The 19,182-nt window shown below is 40.9% G+C and overlaps 1 protein-coding gene across 10 annotated transcripts in view; it reads right to left on the reverse strand.

Annotated features, from left to right (window-relative positions):
- Iqch (IQ motif containing H) overlaps nucleotides 1-19,182 on the reverse strand; it is a 239,377-nt gene that overhangs the window by 76,520 nt on the left and 143,675 nt on the right. For all 10 annotated transcript variants that reach the window (XM_069995061.1, XM_069995060.1, XM_069995070.1 and 7 more), the window contains one exon: nucleotides 4,956-5,076. In XM_069995061.1, the coding sequence (XP_069851162.1) occupies nucleotides 4,956-5,076 (121 nt within the window). The remainder of the gene's footprint in view (nucleotides 1-4,955; nucleotides 5,077-19,182) is intronic.

Below are 19,182 nucleotides of genomic sequence, written 5' to 3' on the forward strand. Positions count from 1 at the left end.
TACATCACCATTTTTAAGTCTAACTTGTAAGTCTTACTGTAGGTGTCCCCCTTTTTTTGATAAGATTGATATTACTTAATTTAAAAATAAAAACAATTGAAAGTGGTGGCTCATACCTGTAATTGTAACCAGTAAGAAAGCTGAGGTCTGAGAATCACTTGAAACCAGCTTGAGGCAGACAAATCCATGAGAATCTTACCTCCTATTAACCAGGAAAAGCTCAAGTGGTAGAGTGCTAGTCCTAAATGAAAACCTAAGGGACAGTGTCCAGGTGCTGAGTTCATTTACCAGAACTGTCACAAAAATAAATAAAGTTAAAAACAACTATGTGCTCTCTGGACAAGGAGGCCTCTGGAATCTGACAGATGAACAAAGTTGCTGGTAGAGGGCTGGCAGGAGATAACTCTGCCTGTAGGTATAAGCCACAGGCTTATGAGTAGCATGCACATATATATGATTTCAGCAGTCCTCAAAGGCAATTATCTTGTGTTTCAAGCAAAGACATGTTCCTTAACTGTCTATAAATTTGGTCAGAGGTAGTTGCCTAATAAATGCCAAGTTTCAGTGAAAGAAAACTGGTTTGGAGAGCACATATTCAACCCCTAACCTATTCATTTGGTTAGGTCAAAGATGTGCTTTTCTTCAAATGTGCTTTTCTTCAAATGTGTGTGAGTTCACCCCAGTAGCAGTCCATGGGCAGTTAGCAATGTAAATACAACAACACAATGGCAAAAATCCACAAAGCTTAGTTTTTTAGTTTTAGTGTCTTTCTGATTCAGTTAAGTTAGTGGGCCTAGTTGCCTCTATATTATCATTATTTTTATTACTTGCTAGATTACTTTAGATTATTTAATAAGAAGCTTATTTATACTATCTTCTTAGCATCAGCATCAGAAAAGAACCATAATCTTTTCCCTTTTTCCTTTCCAAGCAATGACTTCCTCTCTAAACAAAAGAAACAGCACAATAGCAGTTCTCAAATAGTAGAGAACCAGACTTAAGCAAAAAACCTAAAGGACAGTGCCTTGGCCTTGAGTTCAGGCCCCAGCACAGGCACATACAAAAAGGCATAGCTTTTCATATTATCCTATGACACGGTAGCACATAAAACAGCCATAAGCACACTTGAGAGAACAGAAATGGAATAAAAAGGCACTAGTGGGAACTGGCAGGACATGGGAAGCTTCGAGGTAGGAAATGGCATAGGACCTGCTGTATGCATTGGGCTCAGAGCCAAGCAGAGCCATTGAAACCATGAGATGGACAAAAGCAAGATTTTAAGGCCTACTAAAGTCATAGCATTTAACTGTGTAATCCCAGTCACCACTTACCTGTTCTGCATCTCCAAATTTCAATTTGTTAGGTATGAAATTGGGTTAATAAAGTCTACTCTGAGACCAGGCGCTGGTGGCTTATGCCTGTAATCCTAGATACTCAGGCTGAGATCTGAAAGTTGAGGGGTTTGGTTTTTTTCTTTTTGTCAGTTGTGGGGCTTGAACTGTGGGACTGGATACTCCCTGAGCTCTTCAGCTCAAGGGTAGAACTCTACCACTTGAGCCACAGCAGGACTTCCGGTTTTCTAGTGGTTTATTGGAGATAAGAGTCTCATGCACTTTCCTCCCTGGGCTGGCTTTGAACTGTGATCCTCAGATCTCAGACTTCTGAGTAGCTAGGATGGCAGGCGTGAGCCACTGGTACCCGGCTGGATGTTGAGGTTTGAAGCCAACCCAAGTAGACAAATCTGAGAAACTCTATCTCCAATTAACCAGTAATAAGCTGGAACTTAAGTGGTAGAGTGCCAGAAGTGAGTGAAAAAGCTCAGAATGGGATGTACAGCACACACACACACACACACACACACACACACACACACACCAAAACAACACCAAATTTACCCTGCCTCCCATCAATAAGCACAGTATGATTGAGGAACAAAATAGAAAAACAATTTTCAAGAAGATTTTGTAGGCTGACCTTGGAAGATCTGGAAACTTCCTAACATATAGAGATCTTCATGGTCCCCCTCCATTCAACTTTAAAAAAATCATCCATTAGGAAGAATGATATTAGGTCATTTACAGGGAAATGGATGGACTTGAAAAAAATACGCTAATTAAGTAAGACAGTCTCAGAGCTGTGCACTGGCTCACACCGATAATCCTAGCTACCCAGGAAGGTGAGATCTGAGGACCACAGTTCAAAGACAGCCCAAACAGGATTATTCTTGAGACTCTTATCTTTAATTCACTATCAAAAAAGACTGGCGCCACGGCTTAAATGGTAGAGCACTAGCCTTGAGCAAATAAAAGCTCGGGGATAGCACTCAGACCCTGAGTTCATGTCCCAGGACTGACTGGCACCAAAAGAAAATAAGTCTCAGAGAGACAAAGGGCACATGTTTTCTCTCATTTGTGGAAATTAGATCTTAATTATAAGCATATATGAAAACATCTACAGGGTCATATGCATATATACACCAACAAATCAATTAAAGTATGGTACACACAGAAGAGGGTTCCAATGGTCTAACTCCTTTTAACAACTGACCTACAGAGTTCAACAAAATGAAGTTGAACATGTGTTGTCCAGAGGGGCAGGGGGTCAGGGGGAGGGGGCAGAAGAATAGAGAGAGGAAGAGTGGGAGAATGCAGTCTCATTGAGTATATATATAAAAGTGGAACCAAGTAAATTGAGTAAATGAGTAGGGTTGGGAGACATGGGGGAGAGTGGGGGAAGGGATGACTTTGCTCAGGATGTACTCATCAAGTGACATATTGGATTGAAAACTCTTTGTACACCTACTTAAAGATCATTAAAAATTAATTTTTAAAAAGACCAGCGGTGGGGGAGAATCTCATATTCTGAACATTATTTTGAAAGCCCTTTTCAGCACTCTTGTTAGATCACTGGTATCCAACCCTTGGCATACATAATTCCCTAGCAGAGCATTTGTCACATCCTGCCCAGTGCCCAGTAAGTGTATCCAACAATTAAAAGGCCGTCCTTCTTGATCCTCTCCCATACACTTGACTCTCAGCAAGACTCCCACAGCAAACAAAGAGATAGTACACAATTCTTCTACTCATTAACAGAATGGTTTGGGGTGGATTAATCTTTTGTATCTCAGGTTCCTCCTCTGTGATATTGATAATGGTACCCACTTTGTGGGGATATTATGAAGATTAAATAAGTGAATAAATGTATACTTAGGGTAACATCTGGCAGAAACTGAGCACTGGCAGATAATTGTGTAGTAGGATAACATCTGCTATTATCATTACTGAGACATGGATGCTGCTGTCCTTTGACATAACATCATTTCACTATGATACACTTATGCTATAGCATTAGTGTTATGATCACTTGGCTAAGAGTGAGTAGAGTGGAGAAATACCTTCTGTGGTCTGTTAAGTAGCTCACATGGGTGAATATATGTATTCTAAGCCCAGTCTCCTACAGATGGAAGGCCCTGCATAGGTGTGGCCTGGGTGCCAGGGCCACCTCTGGACCAAGGGATAAAGTCTACTTGTTCCATTCATTCTCTCATCAGTCACGGACCACTCAGTGTTGTTAGGAAATGAGAATGGGAGCTGGGCAGGTGGCTCAGTGGTAGGGTGCTTGCCTTGCATGCATGAGGCCCTGGGTTCGATTCCTTAACACCACATAAGCAGAAAAAAAGCCTTGAGCTGAAGAGCTGAGGGACAGCATCCAGGCCCAGAATTCAGGCCCCACAACCAAAAGCAAAAAAAAAAGAGGAGGAGGAAGTGAAGGAGGAAAGGAATGGATGTTGGCTTTGTTCTTGGACTGTAGAAGATTTTTTATTTTTAACTCAGGGCCTTGCACTCTCATTGGCATTTTCATTCAAGGCTGGTGCTCTACAACTTGAACCACAGTTCCACCACTGGCTTTTTTTGGTCTGATTAATTGGAGATGCAAGTCTCATAAATTTGCTTACTTTAGTTAGCTTTGAACTGGGATCCTCAGATCTTAGCCTCCTAAGTAGCTAGTATTACAGGTGTGAGCCACTGGTGCCTAGCTTATAAAGGATTCTTAATTTGGAAATGTTACCTTAGGAATTGGACGAGGCCATTTCTATTCTCCTAGAAAACGGAAAGGGAAATTGAGGGTTTTCTTTGTTGTTGTTGTTTTTTTTGTCGGTCATGAGGCTTGAACTCTGGGCCTGGGCGCTGTCCCTCAGCTCTTCAGGTGAAGGCAAGTGCTCTACCGTTTGAGTCACAGTGCCACTTCCAGTTTTTCTAGGGGTTTTAATGGAGATAAGAGTCTCATGGACTTTCCTGTCTGGGCTGGCTTTGAACTGTGATCCTCTGGTATCAGCCTTCTGAGTAGCTAGGATTTTACAGGCATGAGCTACTGGTGCCTGGCATAATTGAGGTTTTTTTTTTTTTTTTAAAGCTTTTATGTAAGCATCTGGTAGACACTTTCATATCTCTATTTTATCAAGTTCTCCCCCAGCAACCATAGGTTCTAAGTGTTGTTGGTACGTTTTTGTTTTGTCAGTGGTAAAGTTGAACTCAGGGCAGTGCTGGCTAAGCAGGCTTCCTCTTGAGCCACACCCAAGCCCTGTATTAAATGCTTTAGTGAAAAAAAACGGGATCTTTGAGTGCTTTAGAATCTTGTTCCAGGTCATGAATGAGATGGAGATGCAAAGCCTTCCTCTCAGGAGAAGTATGCTACCAAAAGAAAAAAAAAAAAAAAGCTTGGAATCTGGAGATACACAAGGCCTGCTGGTGTGCTCAGTTCCTGTTTACTTAAGAGGCTGGGTGCAAGATAAATATTTAGGCAATGCTTGGAGAAGAAAGAGTCAGCTGTAGGCACACTTGGCTAAAACCAACACAGGCAATACAGAGTATTTAAACAGGCCTGGGCTGACCCCAGAAGACAACCCCAAGCCTGTGTAGATTGATCTTCAATAGAAGCTTTACAGTCTTATTTACCTTGACTGAGAAATGTGTGGAGGAATTTCCTCCATGTCGGGAACCGTTTCCCATTGACTGGCTGTGCGTGCTGTGCTAAAACGCCCGCTAGCTCCTCGGAGATCTTCAGCAAAGCTGGCTCCTGCAGAAACAAATTAAATAGAACCACAAGCAATTTTACTACAGAAATGAAAACTGCTTGTGGAGTGATTAAAAACCAGGCCTCCAACAGGCAAAAAAAATGTGGTTACTGTTTACCCAGAGTCAGAAAGCCATTTTGAACATTTTTCTCTATTTTTCCAACCATTTTCAGTGTTCATATTTCCAAGTCATTTTTGGCCTACTTAAAAAAAAATGGTTGCTAACTATACCTTTTGTCTCCAAAAGCCTCCATCTGTCTGGGGGTCTGGAAACTCAGGTTTCAGATCTACTGCATCCAGATCAGTGGAGTGTCCTTGAAAAATGTACCAAAATGGCCTCAGTTTCCCATTATGTAAAATGTAGAACTACCTGGCTTGTCCCTAAGATCCTTGGGATTTTTTTTGGGGGGGGGGTCCAGTCGTGGGGCCTGAACTCTGGGCCTGGGCGCTGTCTCTTAGCTCTTCAGCTCAAGGCTAGCACTCTACCACTTGAGCCACAGCGTCACTTCTGGCTTTTTTTTTCTTTTTGCTTATGGGGTGCTGAGGAATCGAAGCCAGGGCCTCATGCATGCAAGGCAAGGGCTCTACCACTGAGCCACCTTCCCAGCCCCCAGGGTACTTGTTTTTTAATCCTATGACTCTAATTGTTGACCCTAGGAGAAATAATGGAGTTGATAAAATCTTGCTTTGGCACTTTAGTCTGTGTCTTATTTGTTGGTAGATATCTGCATATCATTCACATATATTTGTTGGTAGATATCTGCATATTTGTCATGGGAACCTAAACTAAGGACTATGGAATTTTAGGTGAAGTGAACTGCTGAAGCCAGACTCAATATCTCAAATATTTCCCTAGGCTCCTTATCATGAGCGAAGTAACCCATGGGGTGAGACTCCTGTCAGAACTGAAAGATGAGGAAATTCCCTAGTGAAAGACAAATCTGGTCATTCATATAAAACATCTTGGTTTCCTAGAAAAAAAAATATTTTTTTGAGCTGGGCACCAGTGTCTCATGTCTGTAATCCTAGCTATTCAGGAGGCTGAGAATCTGAAGATCATGGACAGTACAGGCAGGAAAGTCCATGAGACTCTTTATTTTCAATAAACCAGCAAAAAAGCTGGAAGTAGAAATGTGGCTAAAGTGGTAGAGCCCTACCTTGAGCAGAAAAGGTCTAGGACAGCGCTTGGGCCCTGAGTTCAAGCCCCAGGACCAGTAACAAAGCATTGTTTTTGGATGTCATACATTATAATGTTCTTCTTCAAGAGTTTTCAAATAGAAACCATATTTCAGTTGTTACTTCTGCCAGATGTGGGGATAGGGCATTAGTTGGATAGTATTCACACTCAAAACAGAGACCCTGGCAAGGGATGCTCAGACTTGCCTTGGGTGGCAGGGGAACTTCTGAATCCAAGAGTGAATTTGTAGGAATGGGCTTTGGCAGTGGGGTTGGTTGTAATTTTTGAAATCATCTACATCTCATTTATTTCTAATTTCCCTAACATTAAAAAGTGATTGTCCTCTTTCTTTCCCTACCCCTCCTCCCTCTACCAGCTCCTTGGAACATCTGTTTGATTCTGGGTACAATGCCCACTGCCAATGCATAATAAAAAAAATAATAAATATCTCAGAGTACAGAGCTAAGCAGATCCACATAACCTCCATAATTTCTGAAATATCCAGCAAGTCCTGGTAGAAGGGAGGATTTCATTAGTTAGCTTAGTAAATTCTTGACAAACATCACAGAGATGGAGGAGCACGCCCTGGCGCACCTTTGGTTCAGCGGGATCAGGCTGTCTCCTCTGCACCGAGTGGAGAGGCAAGCTAAGGAGGACTGGGGAAGCCAGTTTATCCAGCAAGTCTCCCTCTGCCTTGCAGCGTGGAGGCAAGGAAGATCACTGTCAAAGTAACAGGCTTTCCTTCCCTTTGTATCCTGCACACTGCACATCTTTGCCCTGATCTGACCTGACCTCCTCCAATGCCCTGCATCGAAATCACATACAGGCACATGCAATGAGCAATTCGAACAGTCCAGGACCCTCCTTGTAACAACTTAGAGCAGTTCTTCATTTCCTATGTGTCAGATAAAACCAGTCTACTCTAGGGACTTTACCAGTCTACTCTCAGGGTTGCTGGCCAACCCTGATTCATGAAATACCCCAGAGCGGGATTTTTTTTTTTCTCTGTCTTGATGAAAGACCTTTACTGCCTCATTTCTGAAAGTGTGAAACCATCTATCCAGTTATATGATTATTGCTATGCGGCCATTTAAATAACTGCATTAGAGAATAAAGTGTCTATTTGGGGGAAATTATTTCTGGGGAGAAGATGGAGAAGTAATGAAAGAAGTCAAAGCCCTATTACCTAAATCCTGAAACTAGCTCTCCATCTTGAGGATCAAGCGTTAACTCCTCAATAATACTACTGAAGGCCTCTGTGACCTGGCCTCTACTCCTACAGTAGTCCTACCTCTCCTTCTGCAGCTCCAGCCTCCTGCAAACTGCCTTCCTCCTTTCTCCCTTAGCTGACTCCTCAACCCTTTCTAAGGTAGTTCTAACCACATCTCCTCCAGGAAGCATTCTGTGCTGACCTAGTGAGTATCTCTTCCCCTCCCCCCCACCCCACCTCAAAGTGGGGGAATTATGTGAATACTATCTTGGCAAAGATATTGGCTTTAAGGTCAGACTCCTGAATGCCCAGCACAGAGAAGATACTATTTGGGAACAAATCACAATGGTGGTAAATACAGGAACAAAGTCCCTAACAGCTGCAGTTACAGAGTAAGAGAAAATATGAACCTCTTAACAGGCTCATTCGTTGTTGCCCAGGACAAAGTATTCCTGGACGGATTGTATGGGATTTTTCTACTTCTGAGGGCATCAGTTAGATGAATGAGGGGACATTTCTGAAGTACCATCTCAGAGGCAACATGCTATGTGAGGGCCAATTTTAAACTCGTAAGGCTGTGGCTTGTGTGAGGCATCTGGACAGGATGCCAGGTGTGCCAGCTCAGCCTCTGCTTACAAAGTGAGCCGTTTCCAACTTAATGCTTAACATGTGTACTGTGCACAAAGACACAGCAAGGGAGTAGATTCCTAGGGGAAAGTCTGCAGCAGGAATGTGAGGTGGAGGGGTTCATCATGGCCCACACAGCTGAAGGCCCTGGCAGGGTGACATCAGTGTGTGATGCTGCAGTCCACAGGGGCAGCTTGGGGCTATGATTAGCTCTCTAAGAAAAAGACGTGGAGAGGAGTAAAAGCAGTGGGAGTGGATGGTACTCACTGTTTAATTCATTTCTTTATTTGAAAGCATCTCTGATGGGGAATACAGAGATTGTACTGAGGAATAGCCTTAGTACCAAGGAAAAAAACTGATCTCACACCTTGACAAAATAATAATCATAAATATCCGCAGCATTCAAGTAAGGAGATGTGTACATATGTAATATGTCTTATAAGTTGGAAATAGGGGGGCATCCTTCCTATCTTACAGATGTGTGAGATGAGTAGTTAGGAGTTATTTTCAGTGAGTAATGTCACATTGATGGACAATTATGTCTGTTTCAGAGAACCTTTCATCTACTTGAGCACATCACATATGGTCAGTGATCTAGAGTGTGGAGTATGGAAAGAGGGAAAATTATATATATAATAGAAATACATATAGTATGTATTATTATATATAACATTAATCATTAATTATATTACTACTACATCATGGCATTGTATACAAATCATATGTTAATATATTATATTATTTACATATTATATATGGTATATATTAATTATATATAAATCAATCCCTTATGAATAACAAATAAGTGGTATAAAACTACATTTTTCCCTTGTTTGTGTGTATATGTGCTAGTATTAGGGCTAGAACTCAGGGCCTGGGAGCTGTCTCTGAGCTTTTTCACTACAGGCTGGTACTTTACCACTTGAGCCACAAATCCAGTTCTGGCTGCTTTTTGCTTGAACTATGCTTTGAACTATGATCCTCAGATCTCAGCTTTCTGAGTAGCTAGGATTATAGGTGTGCGCCATTGGTGCCCAGCTACACTAAAATAATTTATTATCTTGTGGCCACTAGCTAAAGTAGGTATTATCATCTTAATTTCAGTCACATGGCTAGTATGTAGAAAAACTTGGGTTCAAATCTAGTTGTAATTAGTAACTGTGCCATCCATGGGCATAAAATAGCCAATCTGGGTCAGATTAGATCATTCATAAATGATGCTAAATCTGAACTGTTATAAAACAAAAGGTAGGGTGGACATCTTTTGTTGGCTTCCCAGTGTCAATGGCTCTTCTTTCAGGGCAATACTATTCCAAACCTCCTTTCAGGAATTACCGCTCCGATTACTTTTTGCTATGGAAGATGACCTAGAAGTATTCCACCCTCACTTTCCAAGATGAGCCCCTGACTAGTAAAGCCATGAACCGCTGAGGTCAATAAAATGTTACAAAGCACATAGTAGGGCCTCTGGGGGCTGGGGTACCTGTGGGAGCATAGCATGCTCTTCTCTTACTATTGCCTTGACCAAGGAAAAACTCTAGGAGTAACTTGGCAGCCATGCTATAAGCCTGTGGCTAGCTAGCCTTAGGTTGAGCCATCCTCATGCATAGCAAGATGGAAAGAAACTAGGTACATCATTGAGTTACTGGATTAAGATTGTTTGAAGTCAGAACAATCTTTAGATTTTCAGATACCTGAGACAATAACTGCTTTCTCCTCCCCCTCCCCCTTCCTTCCTTTTCTTCTTTCTTTCTTTCCTTCTTTCTTTTATCTTTCTTCCCTCCTCTTTCCTTCCTGCTTTCCTTTCTTCCTTCCTCTTTCCTTCTTTCTTACTTTCATTTATTTCTCCCTCTCCTTTCTCTGTCTCCCTTTTCTCTTCTTTTCTTCCTTCTTTTCTTTCTTTTGTCTTGGTACTTGGGCTTGAGCTCAGGGCCTGGGTGTCATTGCTTAGCTTTTTCACTCAATGCTGATACTCATCATTTGACCCATACAAAACTCTACTTCTGGCTTTTTGGTGCTCAATTGAAGGTAAATGTCTCACAAACTTTTTCAACCTGGGCTGGCTTTGAACTACGATCCTCAGATCTCAGCCTCCTGAGCCACCAACATTCATATCTCTTTATTTTGAAAGCTGTTCTGAGTTGAGTTTCTGTTACATAAACTTTCAACATTTTTAACTGATATGAATGGGGGAAGAGAGCAAACTGTGTTCCTACAATCGATGATCGATGTTTTAAGCCAGCAAATTCTCCGATCACCCAATGTGCTGGTACTCTTATCCTGTAGAGAAGTTTTCATTCATTTCTTTCCATTAAGATCATTAGAAACAGTCACTTTTTAGAGTGTAAAGATACACTGAGAGAATGAAGGGAAGAAAAAAAAAAAGAAAATGTATCCTGCAAGTCATAAACTACTTCCCACACCTACTTAAAGTTTAAGGACTGCCTTAATACTCTATGTTTAATTGTTAATTGAGAATTTAAAAAAATAAAAAATGCCAAGTTTGCCTTCGATGAGATGGAAAATTATGCTGCTGTGGAAGGTACCGTAATGTAAAACAACCCACGTTCCCAGGCACACAAATGGTTTTGGTATGTAAAATTGCTTTGTAAAATATTTGCTCCATCTGCTGAAAGCAGCAAAGACAATTTTCCCTTGATAGCTAATGGCCCATTTCGGGTGTGTGGCAAGTGATTCGCTGCGGTGGCGGCTCTCATTAAACAGAATGGCGAAAATGCGGTATATAATTCTATACTTGGGTAGCATTATCCACTGGCTGCGTCTCGAGGAGTCTGGCCCTCATTATCTAGGCTTTCCACCTTGCACTGACATGCAGGCCTCGCAGCTGATTTGACTTGAGAAGCGTTTTGTCCAACTGAGGCACATATGTTGTGATTCTATTCCAAAGCGTAGCTCAAATGCCTCTTCCCCCCGACCAAAACACAAGAGAGGTTCATTTTCTCCAACTTCCTGGCACTTATGCTGCTGTTTCTCTTCCCCTCACCGCAGGGAGCTGCGCTTTCCTTTCCAGGCTCACCCTGTCGGGCTGCATGCTGGGAGTTTCCATAGATAAAGATCAAATGCTTCTAGAAATTCTGAGTTAAACTTTGCACATATACTAACGCACACACACACACACACATTTTCCCCAACACAAAAGTCGCCACCCATAGAAGGCTGACGAATACTGTTCATGGTTTGTGGTGTAGCTATGATCTCTCTGTCTCTGTCTCTGTCTCTGTCTCTCTCTCTGAAAGCATTCTTTACCCTACACCCTGAATGACTTCAACATCTGCTAAAGGAACAATTAGAAATAAATACAGTAATCCAGAGTGGTTTAAAAAGAGAATAATATGATCACATTTGGGGAACAATATTAAAAGTAGTTACAGGAACAAGTGGCTGGTGATGCAGAAATATTTTTAACAGTGGAGAACAGTTTTTAAGGAAGTTCTATTTAAATCTAAGAGTAAATACATATGGATGTTTTAAAGATTATGTTATATTTTAAAGTTGAAACTTTAAAGGTGTAAAGGTGATCCTTTAAACCTGTAAAGGTGATCCTAATTATTATTACTATAAGAGCTTTCTTTCTTCCCAGTTCTAAATATCACTGGTTAAGAAAACCGCATACATTGAACTGGGCACTAGTGGCTCACACTCATAATCCTAGCTACTCAGGAAGGGGCTTAGATCTGAGGATCACAGTTCAAAGCCAGCCTTGGCAGGAAAGCCCATGGGACTTTTATCACCAATTAATCACCGACAAGTTGGAAGTGGAGCTGTGGCTCAAATGGCAGAGCTCTAGCCTTGATCAAAAAAAGCTAAGGGACAGTGCCCAGGCACTGAGTTCAAGCCCCAATACTGGCATAAAAAGAAAAAAAAAAACAAAGACAAGAGAAAAATGTGTGCACATTGGGCTTGGTTTTTCATCTGAGCAGTGGGAAGAAAAGAGTGATTGGGTAGAATGAAATCAGAGTATTGGGAGATTTTATATTTTGATGTTATACGTAAGAAAGGGCAGACAGCTACAGTTCTTCATCAGAGTGAGGAGCTGGATCTCCTTTGATCTTTCTAAACCTGTCGATGCGTGCATCAGAGGCAGATGCAGCCACATTGTATATTGGTGGCTTTCTTTCTATAGACCACACCAGGATAATAAATCAGTGCATTCCAAAGTGAGGGTTTTGCTTTTGTTGTTGGATCTGGCATGGTGACAAGAAAGCCCATGTCTTCTCAAGGGCATCTCTGGGCTCACCGAGGACAGACGACCAGAAGCAAATGGCACAGTTGCCATCAGAGGAGACAGAAAGAGGGAGAGAAAGGGGGGAGGAACCCTTAATTTGAATCTGTTCCAAAATCCTCATGCTTGCTCTGTGCTTTTCAGCAGAGCAGACATTTCCAAAAGAACTCCAACGGGGACTTCCTGGATGCAAAAACACTAACCGATTCTCGTTCCTCTCATCTTTTGCTTTATTCCTTCCTTCCACGCTGTTATGGTGGTGGTGGGGGGGGGACTGGCAGTTAAATTCAATTGATTCAAAATATTCTGGATCCATATGGCCGCCAACCCTAGAGCTGAAGCAGTGCTAGGGCCTCACTGCTGTTTCCAAGCATTTGCCTCTCCTCCAGTCCCCAGATGGCGGGAGTAACATTTAAACCTCCTTTTCTCTGCCTTCTACAATAGACCTTGGCACCATTTCAACTGTTTACTCCGGTAATTAACAGCTCTGATACCACAACAATTACAACTCCTCCACTCTCACCACAATAATGCTATGAATTAGTGAGAGCTAATGGCTGGAAGGTAGAGTGTTTCCAGACTGTGAGAGCTGTGCATTTTTTAGAATAAAATAAAAGGTACAAAACAGCGCGCTTGCAGTAGACAATGATTACCTAGTAATTAGTTTACACAAAGCTTCCTATTTAATGGCAAACCGCTGTAATTAACGAGTGACAGAAAATCAAAGGGTACTTTGTAAGCATATGAAAAATTAGCACTGCAGGCCCATAGCTTTATGTACTGATTAGAAGCATATTAAATCAATAGGACACACAAACCCACAGCTTGTAGAGCTGATTATTATAGGCACTCGGAAGGGGTACCCTGGCTTTCATTTAACTTGGGGAGACAATTTTCCTTCTCTTGTCTTCTTCCGCAGGCACAGAGAAACCCCTCAAACTCAACCTTGGCAGTGTCATGAAAATAACCACTGAGCTGGAAGAAAACGTTCTAAGTCATTCTCAGAGCTAAGGAAAAATATGTAAATGATTACAATTTTCCCAGGGATTGTGGTGACATGCTGCTATACTAATTAGAAAATACACCAACTGGAACCAGAAAATGAAGAAACCAGACCAGATCTTTTGGTCAGAGTGATCTCTCTCTATCAAGTCTTGTAATTCAACCCGTAGAAAGTTCCAATATATGAATTGCTTCCTGCTTCCAAATGATAAGCTATCATGCTGCTAATGAAGGTTTATTCTTTTTAAGGCATTATCAAGAAAAGCCATAGACACAATTGAATCATCATGCTGAATCTGCAGCAGCTATACTCTTCTGTAATAATAACCAAAGCTTGCTAAATATTCTGGAAGATTACAAGATCCTTAAGGACCTTAAATACCAAAGAGCAATCAAATTGTGTGTACTTGGCTTGGTGTTGCTATTTTCTTACCATACAGATTTATGGTAATATTAATAATAAAAGGTAGCATTGTTTGAATTCTAGTATGCCAAGTATCTAGTCTCTTAGAAAGCGGAGGAGTCAAACCTACATATACCTTGGTCAAGAAATAGGATTTGGTTTTGCTATTTGGTACCACTGGGGTTTGAACTCAGTACCCAGCACTTGCTTAGCAGACACTCAGACTACTGAGCCATGCCTCCAGCTGTCCTCTCAATAGTAAAGAGTAGAACTATCAGACTAGCCTGTTTGAACACTCACTGCTTAAAAGGGAATTCACCATGTCAACCTGGAACAGAAGACTAATAAAAGGAATACCTAGATGAATAAAATGGCTACTTAAGCAAAAAGAAAAAGTGTCTAATAGTTCATTATCTTTTTGTCTGGGTTTGTGCTCGTACTGGGGTTTGAATTCAGGGCCTCCCACTCTTGTTTAGCTTGTTTGTTCCATGCAGGTTTTGCTTTTTCCACTCAAGGCTGGTACTCTACTACTTGAGCCATACCTCCATTTGCAGCTTTTTACTGGTTAATGGAAAATAAGAGTATCTTGGATTTGTCTGCCAGGGCTATCTTTAGACTACAATATTCAGATCTCAGAATCCTGATTGTAGGTGTGAGCTAGCGAGCCCCCAGCTAATTGTTCACTATTTTTAATGCTGCATCTGATTGCAAAGGTAACCTACTCAAAGCTTTTAGAAGATTTATAGATTTAACCCAGTGAACGTGATGGTGTGTTATATTGAGAAAGGTATTGAAATCTATCTCTCCACAGGTCAAAGGCAAACACACAAATTCCTGAGCATCAGTTTCTCCAGGGGTAAATGGGGGATATCTCAAACTGCTATGAAAGTAGATGAGTAGAATTCTTAGGGCTTTCCTGAGATTTAGATTAATTTATTATTATTAAATACAAGAAAATATTGAGACTGTTTTTTAACAGTATTATGGTTCTATAAAATCATGAAAAGCCTATTAAAATGCTGAATACAACTCTATAAAATGCCTAAAAACCCATGTGTAGGCCAGCGTTCTGGTAGCTACAAAATACATAAAGATAATCTGAAGTGTCAAGCTTTTAAGATATAAAAAATAAGTATAAAAATGAAATCATTATTTGTATGAAGTTTTAGGATTAGGAAAAAATATATTCTACATTTTTAAACCTAGATTTTTCTTAACACAAAGATGTTGTATTTATTATAAAAATACAAATAAGAGCCGGGCGCTGGTGGCTCACGCCTGTAATCCTAGCTACTCAGGAGGCTGAGATCTGAGGATCGCGGTTCAAAGCCAGCCCGGGCAGGAGAGACCGTGAGACTCCTATCTCCAATAAACCACCAGAAAACCGGAAGTGGCACTGTAGCTCAAGTGGTAGAGCGCTCGCCTTGAGCTGAAGAGCTGAGGGACAGCGCCCAGGCCCAGAGTTCAAGCCCCATGACCGACAAAAAAAAAAAAAAAATACAAATAAGAAGAACATGTAAAAAAAAATACTGTCACTGGGTGAGGTAGGACGCATCTGTAACCCAGCTCTGGGAAGGCAACAATGAGTGTCACAGATCATAGTTGGAGGCCAGCATTGAATACATAGTGAAACCTTGTCTCAAATAAATAGCCAATAAGAAATTAAAATTAAAAAAGGTATTCCTTGCAAGTAAGTAAATAATAGCATAGTTGCATTTTTTATTTAAAATTAAAAGAAAAACTGTTTAAGATATTCATGCTGATAAGGTTGTACTAAAAACTGGTATGCTTATTTTCTCTATTATTTTGTTGTTTGGGGAATTGGTACTCTCTGAGAAATAAAACAACATATAACTTGAGTCGTAAAACATCTTACTCACAGGTCTTTCTCCAAGGAAAATAACTCAACAGAAGCAAAAAGGGGTATAAATAAAAACTTTACACAGGCAAAGTTTTTCTTTTCCCTTTTTCTCTCCCAACACCAAAAACAAAACACAAAAATAAAAACAAAACCCAAAACAGAAATAACAATCAAAACAACAACAAAAATTAGCCTGGTACAGCAGCTCATGCGTATAATCCTAGCTGCTCAGGAGGCAGAGGTCTAGAGGATTGTGGTTCTCTTACAGTCAAAGCAAAATGTTCACAAAACTCCATCTCAACCAATGAAATGGTGGGCATTCAAGTATGCACTTGTCATCCTAGCTATTCACGAAGTGGTCATTGGAATGTCTTGGTCAAAGGTAGTCTGAAAATAAAGTGAGATCCTATTTGAAAAAAAATCCTGTTTGAGAAACTGGATGCCAGTGGCTCATGCCTGTAATCCTAGCTATTCAGGAGGCTGAAATCTGAGGATCTCAGTTTGAAGCCAGCCTGGGCAGAAAAGTTCACAAGACTCTTATCTCCAATTAACCAGCAAAAAGGTGGAAGTGGCCAGTTTCCAGTGGCTCACACCTATAATCCTAGCTACTCAGGAGAATGAGATCTGAGGATAGTAGTTTACAGCCAGGCTGGGCAGAAAAGTTCCCTTGAGACTCTTATCTCCAATTAACCAGCAGAAAACCGGAAGTGGTGCTGGAAGTGGGGCTATGGCTCAAGTGGTAGAGCACTAACTTTGAGCAGAAAAGCTCAGGGACAGAGCCCAGGCCGTGAGTTCAAGCCTCAAAACCGGCACAAGAGCCAGGCACCGGTGTCTCACGCCTGTAATCCTAGCTACTCAGGAGGCTGAGATCTGAGAATCATGGTTCAAAGCCAGCCTGAGCAGGAAAGTCCATGAAACTCTAATCTCCAAGAAAACTCTTATCCACAAGAAAACTGGAAGTAGCTCTGTGGCTCAAGTGGTAGAGCACTAGCCTTGAGCTGAAGAGTTGAGGGGACAGCACCTAGGTCCCAGAGTTCAAGCCCTGCAAAGGACAAAAAAAAAAGCCAAACCAAAAGAAAAAAAAACTGGCACAAGAAAGGAAGGAAGGAAGGAAGGAAGGAAGGAAGGAAGGAAGGAAGGAAGGAGGGAAGGAAAGAAGGAAAGGAGGGAGGAAGGAAGGAAGGAAGAAAGGAAGGAAGGGAGGAAGAGAGGTGAAATTGCTCTTCAAAAGGCTAAAATATTTGTTTAACAGTAGCATTGAGGCAGATCCATTTCCTTTCTCTTGCTAAGTAAAATAGTGACCATAAGACCTCCACATCTCAGAGTAACTGAGGCCCAGAAAAGGACCACCAGAGAAACCTGACAGCAAACCACCATTTTATGTCTTTGCACAGAAGAGCTGCTCTACAAAGAGTTTGTCTTCCCAGTACAATGTCACCAGTAGTGCCATGTTCTGGAATTGAGGGAAGACTTGCCCTTTTAAAAAAAGAAGGAGGAGGAGGAGGATGATAGCGATGAGAAAAAGGGAAAGGAAGAGGGAGAATGAGAAGCAGAAGGAGAAGGAGAAGGAGAAGAAGGAGGAGAAGCCACAAGAAGGACTGGTAGTACCTGAGTGTACTGTATCTCTCTGGACTGTCTCAGATGGGTGTGCCCAAGAAAGTCTTTGTCTACGAAATGAAAACAAATCCTCAGCCTTAATTAAATACTGAGCCCTAAGTGACCTGTGGGGTGTGAGAGGCAGAAGGGTCCAATAGGATGAAGAGAATAGACTTGCGACCAAGTCTTCAAGAAAAAAAAAAAAAAAAAAGACTTCTGCTTCATTTTCCCTGTGCCTATTCTTTGATATTCTGCTTTTCCAAACTTCCCTACTTGTCCACACTGATTTTCTAAATATGGCTATGGCCTTTTGGTGTCTGTTGACACCATGACTTTATTTCAACTGCAAGTTGAAATAAAGTAAAAATAATTTCCAAGGAACGCTCCTTGGAAATTAAAACTTGAAAAAGAGAATACTTAAATCTACATGGACTCCTGCCTACTTCTAAAACCAATATCTTCATAAGACACTCAAGCTTCAAAACCGCTCCAACTCCCATAAACAGCTCTGTTTTAATCTGTTGCCTGCAACATACCAATGAGAAAAATCATGGTATCGTGTCCTAAACTGCTATGCAAATGATGCTATTTGTAAGTATTAACATAATTTAGTGCTTACAGTCATATTCTCATTTCTAATAATTCTCCTGGAATGGAGTCTTTTTCTGGACTCTTAGCCTGCAGGATAGTCTTTCATCAAGAAGCTGAAATTTTTAATAACCTGCCAGCATATGTTTTGTATGTGCCAGGCTAGGCTTGATGACACATCATCTTCATTATCAAAAGAAGCAGGTCTACAAACTGTAATGGGACATTAAAACATGTCTGTGCTCATAAAGTAATGCTTTGATGTCTAAATGTACACAAGTACAATGGTCTTATGGAACAAAGGAGAATTCTAATCCTAATTTCTCAATAGCTACACTCAATAGAGACTGTCATGCACCTCCACTCCAAATGCCATTTCATTTTGAAGGCAAAAAGAATATCAAAGCTTCGCAGAACTGCTTTTCTTTTAATTTTAATTATTTTGGCTTCTCACCACATCATGGCAAAGCAGGCCTCAGACTGCAAAAAGATTTCTTGAATAATTTTTGTACTTGTTAACAGTTTTTAAAAATGATTTAGATATGCTATCAATTATTCAAGAGTTTCACATTTAATAACATTAACAACAGTGCCAAATGAATTTAGTGACAATTTAAAATGGCATAGTTTGAAATAATTGAAATTAAATAATGTACAGTGTGGTTTCTAAATACAATTCAGTCATATATTCAATGTTATTTTTGTTTTGTGCCAGTACTGGGGCTTGAACTCAGGGGCTGGGTGCTGTGTCTTAGCTTTATCACTCTACCACTTGAGCCACAGCTCCATTTCTGAGATTCTGGTGCTTAGTTAGAGGTAAGAGTCTCTTGGATTTTCCTGCCCAGGCTGGCTTTGAACCACAATCATCAGATCTCAGCTTCCTGAGTAGCTAGAATTACAGATGTGAGCCACCAGAGCCCCGCTGTAAATATTTCACACATTCCAAATTTATTATAGCCTAGTTTCAGGAGAATGCTTTAGGCCAACACAAACCTTGCATGCTAATGTTTCAAGTTTTTAAAAGAAAACAAATTCAGATATTTTCATGATTTAATCTCCACAGCTTGCTTCCAAAAGCAGCTCTATACAAATGAAATAAAATCCAGTTCAAAGAGAACAAAAGAGAAGCCACTATGAACCTCAAAATTAAATACATTTTGTTTTACTTTCTTTTTCTTAAAGAGTAATTCACTTTGGTATCCTTTAAATAATATGTAAAAAGCTGGCCATGACAGGTACTGTATTTAGTGTAGCCACTGTTGGAGAGCAAGGAAGCCCAGAATAGGTCATGAGGAGAATGGTACCATTTTTCAAGGGAAACTTTCTCTCCTGACTGTTCTCTAGATCTAGCCATCATTTCGCATTCCCAAGAGCAATGAAGCTCCTTCTAGTTTGCCCCTC

Source organism: Dipodomys merriami, unplaced genomic scaffold (genome assembly GCF_024711535.1).
Source record: "Dipodomys merriami isolate MVZ:Mamm:240054 unplaced genomic scaffold, mDipMer1.0.p SCAF_48, whole genome shotgun sequence".
Taxonomy (NCBI): Eukaryota; Metazoa; Chordata; class Mammalia; order Rodentia; family Heteromyidae; genus Dipodomys; species Dipodomys merriami.